The sequence below is a fragment of the Capricornis sumatraensis genome, chromosome 3 (assembly GCF_032405125.1).
Source record: "Capricornis sumatraensis isolate serow.1 chromosome 3, serow.2, whole genome shotgun sequence".
Lineage (NCBI taxonomy): Eukaryota > Metazoa > Chordata > Mammalia > Artiodactyla > Bovidae > Capricornis > Capricornis sumatraensis.
Genome location: NC_091071.1, coordinates 24,085,307 through 24,101,506, shown reverse-complemented (window position 1 = coordinate 24,101,506; position 16,200 = coordinate 24,085,307). Strand labels below are relative to the sequence as shown.

The 16,200-nt window shown below is 42.4% G+C and overlaps 1 protein-coding gene across 4 annotated transcripts in view; it reads left to right on the top strand.

Annotated features, from left to right (window-relative positions):
- The first annotated feature begins 2,986 nt into the window (after positions 1–2,986).
- ACSM5 (acyl-CoA synthetase medium chain family member 5) overlaps positions 2,987–16,200 on the top strand; it is a 31,046-nt gene continuing 17,832 nt past the window's right edge. For 3 of the 4 annotated variants that reach the window (XM_068968848.1, XM_068968847.1, XM_068968845.1), the window contains exons 1-4: positions 2,987–3,110; positions 5,680–5,895; positions 10,400–10,610; positions 13,513–13,720. In XM_068968848.1, the coding sequence (XP_068824949.1) occupies positions 5,692–5,895; positions 10,400–10,610; positions 13,513–13,720 (623 nt within the window). In that variant the 5' untranslated portion in view covers positions 2,987–3,110; positions 5,680–5,691. Of the gene's footprint in view, positions 3,111–3,135; positions 3,311–5,679; positions 5,896–10,399; positions 10,611–13,512; positions 13,721–16,200 lie in introns of those variants that run through there. The other variant, XM_068968846.1, reaches the window with a different exon arrangement.

Genomic DNA, 16,200 nt, shown 5'->3' with positions numbered 1-16,200 from the left:
GGAGTTAATGGACAGGGAAGCCTGGAGTGCTACAGTCCATGGGGTCGCAAAGAGTCAGATATGACTAAACGACTGAACTGAACTGGAGTCTCTTATAAACACCTCAAGGGAATAATCATGGCAAAGACAAAGAGAAGGAAAAAACCCTGTCTGAGTAAAAAATAAGGGAGACCAACATCTGTTGGATTATCAAAAAAGCAAGAGAGTTTCAGAAAAACATCTATTTCTGTTTTATTGACTACCACAAAGCCTTTGACTGTGTGGATCACCACAGACTGTGGAAAATTCTTAAAGAGGTAGGAATACCAGACTACCTGATCTGCCTCTTGAGAAATCTGCCGGCAGGTCAGGAAGCAACAGTTAGAATTGGACATGGAACAATGGACTGGTTCCAAACAGGGAAAGGAGTATGCCAAGGCTTATATTGTCACCCTGCTTATTTAACTTATATGCAGAGTACATCATGAGAAATGCTGGGCTGGAAGAAGCACAAGCTGGAATCAAGATTGCTGGGAGAAATATCAATAACCTCAGATATGCAGATAACACCACCCTTATGGTGGAAAGTGAAGAAGAACTAAACAGCCTCTTAAAGAAAGTGAAAGAAGAGAGTGAAAAAGTTGGCTTAAAGCTTAACATTCAGAAAACTAAGATCATGATATCTAAGCCCATCACTTCATGGCAAATAGATGGGGAAACAGTGGAAAGTGACAGGTTTTATTTTCTTGGGCTCCAAAATCACTGCAGATGGTGATTGCAGCCATGAAATTAAAAGATGCTTACTCCTTATAAGAAAAGTTATGACCAGCCTAGACAGCATATTAAAAAGCAGAGACATTACTTTGTCAACAAAGGTCCATCTAGTCAAGGCTATGATTTTTCCAGTAGTCATGTATGGATGTGACAGTTGGATTATAAAGAAATCTGAGCGCCAAAGAATTGATGCTTTTGAACTGCGGCGTTGGAGAAGATTCTTGAGAGTCCCTTGGACTGCAAGATCCAACCAGTCAATCCAAAAAGAAATCAGTCCTGGGTGTTCATTGGAAGGACTGATGCTGAAGCTGAAACTCCAATATTTTGGCCACCTGATGCAAAAAATTGACTCATTTGAAAAGACCCTGATGCTGGGAAAGATTGAAGGTGGGAGGAGAAGGGGATGACAGAGGATGAGATGATTGGATGGCATCACCAACTCAATGGACATGAGTTGGGTAAACTCTGGGAGTTGGTGATGGACAGGGAGGCCTGGCATGCTACAGTCCATGGGGTCGCAAAGAGTTGAACATGACTGAGCAACTGTACTGAACTGAACTGACACATGTGCAGAAAGGCTCCTTGGAGTCAAAAATTGGAGGGTAATTCCAGGCCATAGTGAGTCTTGCTCCTCCCAGAAGACTTCACATTGAGATTCAAATGGTGTGCATGAGATTAGCCACAGCTTAATGGCTAAAGTGTACTTGTGCTTCCCAGGGGAGGGTCCTGAGACAAATTAACCAGTGTGGAACAAAGCAAGGTGATTGACCTGAGGGAAGACAGACCTGGAGAAATGCCCCTTATAAAGTATTTGAACTTCCCAGAGGCTTTACTGTCTCTCTGAGCTCGCCCATGAGCCTTTCCGCATGTACTTTTCCTTTCAATAAACTTTTAACTTTACTTTTTACCTCTGCCTGCCTCCTCACCTTAATTCATTCTTGACTAGGCAGGCAAGACTAGGGAACTTAGCCCTAACTGCTGGCCCCTGTGGTCCAGTGGTTAGGACTCCAGTTTGGGAAACTAAGACCCTGCTTCCAGCTACCACTTGCTGCTGCTTGCTGCAAGCTGCCACTTCCTGCTGCACACATCCAAAATCAGTACCTCAGTGAAGTTGGAGAAAAATAAAAATAAAGACATATTTTAACACATATCGACTGTTAGAAAGTGATAAATCTTAGGGAGGAAGATCGAGCAGGGAACAGTGGGTAGGAAATGTCAAATGGGAAAGGATACTACTTTCAATGAGGGAGTGGGTTGAAGGCTCCATGAGCTGAGCCATGTGGAAGGAGCTTCCTGGCAGAGGATCTGAAAGATGACCTGAAGCAGCACTGGCCAGAGCCAGCCTGAGAGCTTGTTAATATTTAGAAAATTTGCAACTCCGGTCGGTTGAAACTTGTGGGAATCGAAACCGGCCGTGGTGGGAATTTTTAACCATAGGTACTGGCAAACACTGTAAGTCACTTGTGCGGTTTTTGTTCTCAGAGAACCAGTTTATCAACAGCCCCACCCCAAGCCAGAACTTCAGTCCGACAAGGAGACCACAGTGGCTGCTGCCCAATAAGCCTGGTGAGAACTGATTCCGAGACTGCCTTTGACTCTAAGTGACTCAGGCAACAGAGGAGGCTTAGTTATTTTTAGTAGCTTAATTTAGGTATAATTCACATACCAAAAAATTCACTCAAGTGTGCAATTATTTGTATTACTGTTCATTTCTTTTGGTAAGTTTAGAGTCCATGGGGTCACAAAGTCCATGGGGTCACAAAAAGTATGACACGACTGAGCGACAACTGAATTGAACTGAAGTTTATAGAGATGTGCAGTCATGGCCACATTCCAAGTTTAGAACATTTCCAACAAAGAGATCCCTTGTGTCCAGTTCCTCTAGGCAATTGCCAAACTTCTTCTTGTCTACTTTCTGTCTCTGGAGGGTTTTGCACAGAAAAGGGACATGACTTAATTTATATTATTGTCACTTTTGTCTGCTTTCTGCCAGAATATAATAAAGTTCCTGTTCTCTTCCTGGGTTAGATGGTGACCTGAATTTTCAGGGAAAATATCCCCTAGGTCCAGGACCCTCCAGGCACTGGGGTTGGAATTGCTTCTCCCAGCTGTGAAAAAAGGTTGCCGGGCCACTCTCGCTGGCTCAAGTGTGCTGACCAGCTGACGCCATGTGCCCTCTGCTAGCTTCAGGCTCTGCCCTCTCTTGGCTGCATTTGGGGCCAAAGTTCCTCCGGAGGCTGAGTTAGCACATTGCCTTTACAAGCGTTCCTGGGAGCCTGAATGTTTACAGGCACAAAGGCCTGCATTCCGCTGAAGTAAAACCTGAAGTCTTCGCATTTTCTGGGTTCAAGTACAAGGTACAGTGAAGAGAAATGCTCGGCAGGAGGTGTCAGCTGCCCCAGGCCTTTACAGATTAAGCCTAAAGAGGGCAGGGCCGGAAATGGGGCTTTGTACACTTAGGAAGGAAGCCTGAGATTCTAACTACCTGCTGTCAAGGGACCCCAGGAATCCAGGAGAGAAAGGAAGAGGAAAGGGCTTGGGGCAGAGTTCTGGAGAGGTAAGGAGTAAGGGAGGGAGGTAAGGGAAAGGAAGTTCTGAAGCTGCAGCCACCATCCCCAGCCTGGCCACACAGGGGCTAAGGTCTAGCTTTCTGGGAGGTGAGACCTGGAAGTCACTTTTCCTCTCCATGCCTCACTTTCTTTATCTGTAAAATAGAGAACAAAACACATTACACAGTTATGAGAATTTAAGGAAGTAACATTTATAAAGCACTTTTCAAATGCTCAAGAAAATGACAGTTATTGCTTTTCTTGTTATCCTGGCACATTATTATTGTTGTCTTAGTCATTTTGGCTGCTATACAAAATACCGCATACTAGATGGTTTAAACAACATTTGTATGTCATAGTTCTAGAGGCTGGAAAGTTCAAGATCAAAGCACCATGGGCAGATTGGTATCTGGTGAGGGCCTGTTTCCTGGTTCATAGTTCTAGCCTCAGCAAGCAGAAGGAAGGAGGGAGTTCTCTGGGATCTCTTTTATAAGGGCTCCACCCTCATGACCTAATCACAAATCAGCAGCCTCACCTCCTCACACCATTACATTTGAGGTTAGGATTAAATTACATATGGGGGGAGCACAAACATTTAGTCTATGGCAGTTATTATTACTGCATTCTATTGTTATTATTACTAAGAGGAACTTGGCAGAAAGGAAATGACTCTGGGGATATAGTCCTGTGGCCACTGCTTCACTTAAACTTTAATGTGCTCAGCTGGCCTGGGGTTCATATTGAAGTGCAGATTCTAATTCCACAGGTCTTGGGTGAGGTCTAAGGTTCTGCCTTTGTAAACTGTTCCCAAGTAACGCTGATGTCATTGGTCCATAGACCACACTCTGAATATCCAGATACTAAAACTATTCTGGTCCAATACAGTAGAGACTAGCCACGTGTAGCTTTTGGAGCATTTGAATGTGGCTGGTCTAAACCAAAGTGTGCCTGTAAATGAAAAATGCACATTGGATTTCAAAGACTTAAGAACAACAGAACATAAAATATCTCTAATAATGTCTTCTGATATTGATTACATGTTTGAAATTATGGGATACAGCTAGTGTCAACTGAAAAATTAGTCACAACTTGAAAGTAGAGAATTATTTTATTTAGTGGGAATGTTAAGGACTCCCAGCCCAGGAGGCAGCATCTCAGGAGCCCTGAGAAAATTGCTCTGAGGAGGCAGGAAAGGGAGTCAGGCTATATACAAGTTTGGAACAAGTGGGCAGGCAGTCTAAACATCAAAGATTATTAAATATGGAAAACCAGATAATTCATTCCTTCCATATGCCCCTCTGGAGGAAATGGCAACCCACTCCAGTAATCTTGCCTGAAGAATTCCATGGACAGAGGAGCCTGGCAGGCTACAGTCCATGGGGTTGCAAAGAGTCAGACATGACTGAGCAACTCTCACTCACTCATATGCCCCTCAGCTATCTGGGGCCAAACCCTGATTTTTGATTATTTGCATCCTTAATTCCTTGTTCACCATAAGGAATGGCAGATGTAGTGGCCAGTTGCTTCTTGCATTTCCCACCCCTCTCCCGGCTCCTCAGCAATCACCATAGGGAGCTTAGAATCTGCTGGATAGCAGGCATTGCATTCCCTTTGGAGAGCCCTCATTCACATTTGGAGGCCCCAAATCACTGATGGTTGTGACATTTCTTGCCCACTGATATGGCAAGAAATATTCCATTCTGCAAGGGCTTCCCTTGTGGCTCAGCTGGTAAAGAATCCACCTGCAATGTGGGAGACCTGGGTTCAATCCCTGGGTTGGGACGATCCCTTGGAGAAGGGAAGGGCTACCCACTCCAGTATTCTGGCCTGGAGAATTCCATGAACTGTATAGTCCATGGGGTCACAAATAGTCAGACACAACTGAGTGACTTTCACTTCACTTCATTCCATTCCATTTCGCAATAGTTAAATAAAATGTATTCACCTGTTTCTTTTTCTTTTTTAATGAAACTGCCAGAGAATTGTGCATTACAGGAGGAGGTGTGGTTCATATCACATTTCTTTTGGAAGGTGCTGCCCTGGAGCTTTCTTCAGACTTGTCAGGCCAGTTCAGGATTTACAAAAGGCTTTTTGAGGGATTCAGTTTGAAGAACTGAGCCTTGGAATGTGGGCTCTGAGTTCCTGCCCCCCACAGAGATCCAACAGGCCATGAAAGGGGGAAGAGATGAACCTCAGGCCCAGGGAGGAGAAATGATCAAAATCACACCATGGAACTCAGATTAGAGCCCAAGACTCTGCTCTACAAGCCAATATGTGCTGTGGTCACCCTAGGGCTGACCACAGGTTTCTCTCCAACCTCAGTGTCTCCCTAAAGCCCAAAATTCACGATGACATTCTCTCTCTTCTTTGATGACAGGCAGGAGGCAACATGAGGCTATGGCTAAGAGAACTGGTCCTCCAGGCACTGAGAAATGCCCGGGGTATCTGTGGGTCTCATCGGCAGCCACCACCTCTTCCTGTCCCTCAGAAGATTGTGGCCACCTGGGAAGCCATCAGCCTGGGCAGGCAGCCAGTGCCTGAGTATTTCAACTTTGCCCATGATGTGCTGGACGTGTGGAGTCAGCTGGAAAAGGTGAAGCTCACGGTGTCCTAGCGTCCAACTTGGGCATCAGATTCCACCTTCACAAAACCCCAGTGAGACTCGAGGCTACAAGACATGTGTACATTTTGGCTTGAGAGTTTTGCAAGTCTTAAAATTTAAACTGTGAGCATTTAAGCCTTAAAAAAGCTATTATGACCAAGGTGTTGAGCCTTAGACACCCCTACTTAATCCCTAGTATTCTCACATTCCTAAACCCCAATTACATGGGGAGAGAGTTACACCCCAATTAAATCAATGATTTGATTTCCTTCAAATCATTCTGAGCAAGTGAAGGAGAAAGTTTTGTATTACTACTAAGCTGTTTTTAGTCTCTTCCTCACATTGGGTCCGTCCCTTTTAAATGAGGAGAGAGCTTGGCTCAGGCTCAAAGCTTTTCACAGATCACAGCAAATACATAGGATTGAATTCAGATGATCTTGATTTCCTTGTGTGTCTCAGGGCATTTGCTTCCTTCTTTATCCTCCCTTCCTTGTGTGTCTGTTCTGCCTCTCTTTGTACTCTGTGTCAAAGATACCTTTTGTTTATAGTAGGAGAATATAAACTTTATCTGAAAGAAATTTATTTATGTTAATTTTAAGAAGAGCTTGTTTAAAGAAAAAAAGATGAGATAAGTAATATTGTGAGTAGATGTATGAATAGTCCACTGTTAGTGGATATGGTAAAATGTATGGGGGTGGTATGAGAATGACTGAGATGTAAAAGCAAGTTTTGCTATCAGATAGATGTGCTTTATTTGCGTGAAGCATGACTTTGAGCAAATTGCTAGGCTGCTTGGATCTCAGTTGTCTCATCTATAAAAACAGAGTTATACAGTATGCCAACTGGAGCTGTGAGAATTAAATGAGAAGTAAGAGATGGGGTTAGGGTGCTCCTTTAATATCTACAAAGTGTAAGATTTTGTTAAAAAATAAAACCACGCTAAGCTCATCCAGTGCTTCCCTGAAATGATCTTCCTGTCAGGCTCTACAGTCCCTGGATTTCATAAGCCCACAGGCTATTGTATAGCTAAAGTGGCCCCAGCTCCTTGCCTGTAGAGTGGGGATGACAGCAGCTCCCTCCTGCCTTGGAGAAGGCAATGGCAACCTACTCCAGTATTCTTGCCTGGAGAAACCCATGAACAGAGGAGCCTAGTGAGCTACAGTCCATGGGGTCACAAAGAGTCAGATGGGACTGAAGAGACTTAGCATGCATGCATGCAAGCTCACCCTTAGAAGACTTTTCCTAATGAAAAAATCAAACAAAGAGGGTTAAGTCAGCAAAAATGATGGAATAAGGACTTTCTGAAATTTTATTCTCCATAAAAGCAAAATAAAAACTTAGTCATAATCAACTTTTCAGAACTCTAGAAACTAACTAAAGACTAGAGTAATCCAGGGAATGTATACTAAAGACACTCTGGTTAACATCTGGGTGTATCTCAATGGGAATGCCCCAGAGATATTACCTCATTATGCAAAAGTTACATATCCTTCGTGACTATTCTGAAAATGGTAAAATACATCTGATGAAATTTAACTTTCAGCAGCCAAGAACGACCAGAAAATAATTATGTATTACACTATGCATACATTTAAAAGCTTACCATGAAATTAAAAGATGATAATCACAATGGTATGATCACTCACCTAGAGCCAGATATCCTGGAATGCGAAGTCAATTGGGCCTTAGAAAGCATCACTACGAACAAGCTAGTGAAGGTGATGGCATTCCAGTTGAGCTATTTCAAATCCTGAAAGATGATGCTGTGAAAGTGCTGCACTCAATATGCCAGAAAATTTGGAAAACTCAGCAGTGGCCACAGCACTAGAAAAGGGCAGTTTTCATTCCAATCCCAAAGAAAGGCAATGCCAAAGAATGCTCAAACTACCACACAATTGCAGTCTAGTAAAGTAATGCTCAAAATTCTCCAAGCCAGGCTTCAGCAATAAGTGAACATGAACTTCCAGATGTTCAAGCTGGTTTTAGAAAAGACAGAGGAACCAGAGATCAAATTGCCAACATCCACTGGATCATGGAAAAAGCAAGAGAGTTCCAGAAAAACATCTATTTCTACTTTATTGACTATGCCAAAGCCTTTGACCGTGTGGATAGCAATAAACTGTGGAAAATTCTGAAAGAGATGGGAATACCAGACCACCTGACCTGCTTCTTGAGAAATCTATATGCAGGTCAAGAGGCAACAGTTAGAAGTGGACATAGAACAACAGACTGGTTCCAAATAGGAAAAGAGTATGTCAAGACTGTATACTGTCACCCTGTTTATTTAACTTACATGCAGAGTACATCATAAGAAACGCTGGGCTGGAAGAAGCACAAGCTGGAATCAAGATTGCCGGGAGAAATATCAATAACCTCAGATATGCAGATGACACGACCCTTATGGCAGAAAGTGAAGAGGAACTCAAAAGCCTCTTGATGAAAGTGAAAGAGGAGAGTAAAAAAATTGACTTAAAGCTCAACATTCAGAAAATGAAGATCATGGTATCTGGGTCCCATCACTTCATGGCAAATAGATGGGGAAACAGTGGAAACAGTGTCAGACTTTATTTTGGGGGCTCCCAAATCACTGCAGATGGTGACTGCAGCCATGAAATTAAAAGACGCTTACTCCTTGGAAGGAAAGTTATGACCAACCTAGATAGCATATTCAAAAGCAGAGACTTTACTTTGCTGACTAAGGTCCATCTAGTCAAGGCTATGGTTTTTCCTGTGGTCATGTATGGATGTGAGAGTTGGACTGTGAAGAAAGCTGAGCACCAAAAAGTGATGCTTTTGAAGTGTGGTGTTGGAGAAGACTCTTGAGAGTCCCTTGAACTGCAAGGAGATCCAACCAGTCCATTCTAAGGGAGATCAGTCCTGGGTGTTCTTTGGAAGGAATGATGCTAAAGCTGAAACTTTAATACTTTGGCCACCTCATGCGAAGAGTTGACTCATGGAAAAGGCTCTGATGCTGGGAGGGATTGGGGGCAGGAAGAGAAGGGGACAACAGAGGATGAGATGGTTGGATGGCATCACTGACTCGATGGACATGAGTTTGAGTAAACTCTGTGAGTTGGTGATGGACAGGGAGGCCTGGCATGCTGCAATTCATGGGGTCGCAAAGAGTTGGACATGACTGAGCAACTGAACTGAACTGAACTGAACTGAATAGCTTACCTGAAGTCTCTTTTATAAAGGAATAGTATGAATAAGTTGATCTGTATGTTTTAAAAACTGACATGTTATTAAGGCAGAAATTATAAAGTTGCAAAAAAATGACAATATATACCAAATTGATCTACATACTCATTGTAAGCCTTATCAAAATTCCAGTAGACTTCTTTGCAAAAATATACAGTCTTGTCCAAACAGCCATGTGGAAATGCAAGGAATCCATAATAACCAAAACAATCTTGAAAAAGAAGCACAAACCTGGTGGACACACACTTTCTTATTTCAAAACCTACCTCAAAGTTACAGTAATCAAGACTGTGTGGGGAAAAAAAGAAGACAATCTGGTACTGGCATAAGGATAGGCATAGATGAATGGGATAAACCTAAGGATCAGAAATACACCCATAAATCTATGGTCAGTCAGTTTTCAACAAAGGTGCCAAGAAAATTAAATGGGGAAAGAATTGTCCTTCCAATTAATGGTGCTGGCACAACTGGATATTCACATGCAAAAAAAGAAGGTGATCCCTACCTCACACCACATACAAGAATTAACTAAAAAATGGATCAAAGATCTAAATGAAGGAGAAAAAAACTAAAATTCTTTGAAGAAAATATAGGTGCATATCCTGGATTAGGTAATGGTTTCTAAAATATAAGCAATGAAAGAAAGTAGATAAACTGAATTTCATGAAAATTTCTAGCATTTGTAGGTCAAAATGAAAAGACATCCCACAAAATCACATATCTGAGATATATAATTTGTGTGTATATGTGTGTGTGAGTTTATACATATATATATGTATATATATAGCACATAGGAGTACGTCAAGGCTGTATATTGTCAACCTGCTTATTTAACTTATATACAGAGTACATCATGACAAATACTGGGCTGGAAGAAGCACAAGCTGGAATCAAGATTGCCAGGAGAAATATCAATAACCTCAGATATGCAGATGACACCACCCTTATGGTAGAAAGCAAAGGGAGGTCACAGAATAGTGTGAATCTTAGGCCATCTTTTGCATTAAAAAGATGGGATGGAAAAAAAGAACATATTTATGTTTGCCTAAAGATTCACTGGAAAGATTTGTAAGAAATTAATAATATTGGTTGCTCATTGAGACAGGTAAAGTGGGGAGCAGGATAGGCACAGTGTGGAAGAAGCCTTCTTAACGTATGTCTTTTCATATCATTTTGATTTTTTAACCCTGTGAATTTAATAACTATTGTAAAAATAATTTAAAAACAGAAGAGCAAGCAAACAAAAATCCTCACCCATTTGTTTCCATCTATTTTTGCCTATGCAACTCTGTAGGCTGGGCACCGGCCCCCAATCCCTGCCTTCTGGTGGGTTGATGGTACAGGAGCAGAGGTCAAGTGGAGCTTTGAAGAGCTGGGAGAGCAATCTAGGAAGGCGGCTAATGTGCTGGAGGGTGCCTGTGGCCTGCAGCCTGGAGACAGAATGATGCTGGTGCTCCCGCGGCTCCCGGAGTGGTGGCTGGTCAGTGTGGCTTGTATGCGGACAGGTCAGTGAGCAAGGCCGAGACTCCCAGTTGGGGCTGATACAACCTGCCTGAGTTTGGGGAGCCTCCACAATGTCTGGGAGATGGAGCAAGTCAAACCTCATGTGGAGTTCTGTTTACTTCCCCTTTACCCACCAATCACAACATGATTGTGTACAGGGGCCAGATAGCACCGTAAATGATCAAAGCAGGTCAATATGTGTTTTGCTGAATGTTTTCACTTTTGTCTCAGGTTCAAAGGATTTGTTAACAAAATAAGCCAGTCATTATATGCAAATAAAGAATACGGATATGTATTAGAGAATTATCTAGCTTACTTTCAACATACCAACATTAAAAGAAAAGAGAAGTAGAGCAGAGAATACATCACCAAATTGGGTTTTGACCAACATTCAGACTTAAACAGCCCTGGGAAGCCCCATGTCACAGCACATTTGGAGTCCCAACTGGGAAAGAGTCCCAGGCAGTGCGACGACTCCATGGGTGAGACTTCAAAGATTGCAATTCAGTGTTCTGCTTATAATCCCAGGACTATGAAAACTGATATCATCATCAATCTGTGACTAAATTGCAAGCCTGGTTTCATGTTAATGCTGTTTGTTTTGTCTTGTAAAACTTAGAATGTTGCTAAGTCTGAGGTTTGGTTGGCCAGACCCCCTCTGGGGGCTCAACAATCTCAAGATTTCTCCACCATCTTATCTTTGGTGCTGTAAGTCTTGCATTCACAGCAGGCAGTCACTCCCAGTCAGGGCAGTGTCCCAGAAGGTTAGAAGCAAGGTCAGAGGACTGCTGTGTTTTGTCTCTGAAGCCTAAACAAGACTATTCATTTAATTTCCCTAATAGTGTGAGGCAGCAAGGAGTGCTGAGGACTGTGATGAACTGGAGCTCACATTCCTCACCCATCAGGGATGACTGCTCTCTTGAACATATTGATCTTCAGATGTGTCTTTCCACAAAGGAGGAGAGGCCAAAGGATATAGCCCTCAGAGCCCCAAAAGCCTCTGCTGGCTCTGTGTTATGCATATGTTGAAAGGGCTGGAGCTTTTAGGCTGATTTTTCAAAAGTAAGACATCTACTTTTGGTGGAGTGCTAGTTTCTCCATCCCCTAGGAACTTTCTACCACTTAGAATGTCATCCACTCCCTTCCAGTCATATCTGTAGAACAATCTACCTGAAATTTGTTGTCACAAATGTTTGTAAATCAGTACAAACTCATGTCAGAATATTAACTTTCCTGTATGATCAAGTTTAATCCAACCATTTTGTGAATAGGTTGTACTCCCCAAAATTTTATTTTTACATATTTTTAGACAATAAATAAAAGTGAGCACCCTTACAGAGTATCCAGCTCTGAAGAAAAGAAACAGGCACACAGGTTTGGGGACTTCTCCGTATTCTGCCATGAATATAAAATCCATTGAAATGAGGACTGAGGTAAGGGAGCTCCTAAAGACCTGCTGTGCTCCAGGCACTGTGTTAGGTGCCTTGCATGATCGAAACTTCTCTTTGCAGTATTATTATCATTTTTTCTGGAATGATAACTGGAAAATGACTCCAGTGTCCCCAGTTATACACGTACCCTATTTCTCTGTTGTCCAAGTAGCTCAAGACCATGTTCTCCATTGCCACATCAAGTCTAGCATCTTGTTCATCTCCAAGGCTACACAACCTGAATGACCTCACATTCTCACATCCCCACATTCTCCTGATAAGCACTTGTCACTTTTCTTCCAGGCTATGGTGTTCACCTCGTTTCTCTTGCTGACAGCTCCGGCTGTCCACCATCTGCCTGGGCTGCCAAAGCTCCGGATAGAACAGACTTGTATTAGAAACAGCTAAAACAGAGAGGTGGAGTGAAGAGCCAAACTGCTCAGCTCCCAAAGTGTTCATGCTGGGCTTTAAGTCCTGTAAAGTTTGGGAGATAGAGAGAAAGGAAATGAAGGTTTTGCTTGGACTCCACCCTATTTGGGATTGGCCTTTCCTCTGTCTTCTGTCCTCTTTCACTGGGTGGCTGATTATTTTGGATCTCTTTCTTCTCATCTGTGAAATGAGAACGTTGGACTCAGTGGAGTGTGGAGTGTTTACAGCCTGCATTCTGAGATATTCAAGTGGTTTTTCAAGTGTCTGATTAAAATTTGCCCCTGGCTTTCTGCTTTCTTATCACTTTCCCTTGAGAGTAAATGAACTCAACTACTATAGAGTGGTTTTATTTGAAGTAATATGGGGCCATGGAGCCCCCACTGCTATACCCTTGCCCCCACCCCAAGTGATCCACACCCAATGCTAAGATTCACTATAGCCTTTTGTTTGAAAAGCCTGAAAAAGCATTGAACTAGGTAATCTCTGCGTGTGTGCTTGCTAAGTCGCTTCAGTCATGTCTGACTCTTTGAGACCCTATAGACTGTATCCTGCCAGGCTCCTCTTTCCATGGGATTTTCCAGGCAAATATAATGGAGTGGGTTGCCATTTCTTTCTCCAGGTAATTTCTAGGACAATGTAATATAGTGTTAAAGATCATGGAGAGTTAAGGTTACCACTGCCCGGGTTCACAGTCACAGTGCTACAACATTTTAGCTGTGTGATCCTGGGCTAGTTAATTTATTTAAGGCATAAAGGTCTAGGTCTTAATGTTTTGAATCTGCCAAATGGGTTTAATGATAACATCTACTTCCCAGGGTTGTAAGAATGAAATGAAATAATGCATGCAAAGTTCTTAGCATGTGTAAATGCCCTGTAAATATTCTCTGAATTTCAATATGTTATCATTAATAGTGCCTTTTTCCAGTTCAGGCATTCTAAGTATCTCTGGCCCTTTTCTGCTTCTATCTGGGAATATCTGGTCTGGACCTGTTCACGGGGGTCTTCCCTGTCTCCCAATCAACATCCCCTCTCTGTGTGGTATCAGGGGCCGTCATGATTCCTGGCATCTCTCAGCTGACAGAAAAAGACCTCAAATTTCGGCTGCAGGCATCCAGAGCCAAGGCCATTATCACCAGTGACTCCTTGGCTCCACGGGTGGATGCCATTAGCGCCGACTGCCCTTCCCTTCAGACCAAGCTGCTTGTGTCAGACAGCTATCGGCCAGGCTGGATGAACTTCAGGGAACTCCTCTGGTAAGTTGGAACTCTCCAGAGGAGAGCGTAAAAATGAGGCCAAGGCATTTCCCCCTGCATAAAAAGAATGCATTTCTAATTGCACATGGAAAGAGTGAATCAGAAAGGTGAAGCACTTTGGAAGCCCGACACACCTGAGACCTAATCCCGGTGACTACCTGAAGTTCCTTCAGTGTTACTCACTTAGTCAGTACTGGAATTGTCCCTAGATTTTTTTGTCCTTTTGCCTCTATGATGTGGTAATAAATACAGATTATCAGCTGTAGTAAGTGAGATTATTTACATGATGCACTTAGTACATAGTAGGTGGTCAATTAATAATCCGATTTCTTCCATGTGTTGAGTGCTAAATGTATTCTGAACTGTGGTGTTGGAGAAGACTCTTGAGAGTCCTTTGGACTGCAGGGAGATCTAACCAGTCCATCCTAAAGGAAATCAGTCCTAAATATTCATTGGAAGGACTGACATTGAAGCTGAAACTCCAGTGCTTTGGCCACCTCATGTGAAGAGTTGACTCATTGGAAAAGACCCTGATGCTGGGAAAGATTGAAGGCAGAAGGAGAAGGGGACAACACAGGATGAGATGGTTGGATGGCATCACTGACTCGGACCTGAGTTTGAGTAAAGTCTGGGAGTTGGTGATGGACAGGGAGGCCAGGCGTGCTGCAGTCCATGGGGTGGCAAAGAGTCAGACACGACTGAGTGGCTGAACTGAACTGAACTGAATGTATTCCAGGTGTTGTGCTGGGTTAGCATTCACCTTCATTCAATCTTGCAACAAAAACTTAGTGAACACCTGTTTTGTGACAAGCATGGTATTTAATACTCGGACAATAATGAATCAGCATTGTCTTATTTAATCCTTGAAAAACCCTATAAAGTGCACTTTACTCTAATTTTCCAGATGATGAAACTGAGACCTGGAAAGATAAAATGACGTGTTTGAGATGATGATAAGTAATGAAGTCAAGGTTGGGACAGAACCAAAGCCATTTGCTTTTCAGTGAGGACTCATGGAAATCTAACTGGGCATTTGAAACATTGTCTTGACTGGAGGCCAGAACTAAAATGGGTCCCTCAGCTGGGCCTGCACTGCTAAGTCACAAACACTTGTCTTCATAGATCAGGGCATCAGATTCACCTGCTATTTCACTTTTTTTTTTTTTTTTTTACTAATCTCAGCATTTGTCTCTTGTCCCTAGCTTAAAAGAAAACTTTGTGTTACTTGAATTTAATTGTATTATAATTTTTGGGATTATAAGACTCACAAGCATAGGTTATAAATAATGTGTCCTGTATTTTATTAAATATTATATTTCCAACATATGGCATTGTCTATACTTTCCTTATATTCCAATATAATCATAAGCAGCTGAGAGCTGAACAGAAAATATTCAATATATGTAAGAAATATAGTTAGATACAAAGCTATATTTTAAAGTTTGAGGACATGGTAAATGATTTTTTGAATGTCCTTCCTACACTCGAATATAAACTTTCCACCATAAAATAATGGGAAATTATTTATTTATATATTTGAGTGTGTGCTTAGTCACTTCCATTGTGTCTGACTCTTTGTGACCCTATGGACTGGAGCCTATCAGGCTCTTCTGTCCATGGAATTCTCCAGGCAAGAATACTGGAGTGGGTTGCCATGCCCTCTTCCAGGGGATCTTCCTGACTGAGGGATCGAACTCTCATCTCTCATGTCTCCTGCATTGGCAGGTAGGTTCTTTGCCACTAGCACCACCTGGGAAGCCCCATTTATTTATTTATTTTGGGGTGAGGTTTGAAATACAGATTTTAAGGTCCCACATCTGACCTACTTAACCAGACATATCTGAACATGGGCCCAGATCCTTATATTCAGTGATCTGCCCACGTGATTTTGATGAGCTGTCAGGTTGGTCTGAATCAGCAGGCTCTCAATTTTGGTGGTTATTAGAATTATGTAAGGAACTTAGAAAAACAAAAAAACAGTGCCCAGGCCCACCAACAAAGATTCTGAATCCATTTTCTTCAGCTTGGAGCCCAGGGAATAGTATTTCTTTCAAAAAACCTATCAGGTGATCCTAAGATGTATTCAGGATTGAGAAGAGGTGAGTTAGAACATTCTCCAGATCACAAACCTTTTAGGAATTACCCACATCTCAAAACTCCAAATTTAGGGAACACTTAGGAAAACAACTCTAAATTACCAGGAACTGAGCCAGAACTCCAGAGAAGGCAGTGGCAACCCACTCCAATATTCTTGTCTGGAGAATCCCAGGAACAGAGGAGCCTAGTGGGCTGCCATCTATGGGGTCGCACAAAGTCAGACACAACTGAAGCGACTTAGCAGCAGCAGCAGCAGAAGCAGAACTCATAAATATTGGTTCCACCAGAAGGTCTCATGCCTTAATAAAAGCACAGGTTTCTTTTGAGTGAGTCATTTAATTATTCTGAGCCTCAATTTCCTTATGTGCAAATTGTTATAACCT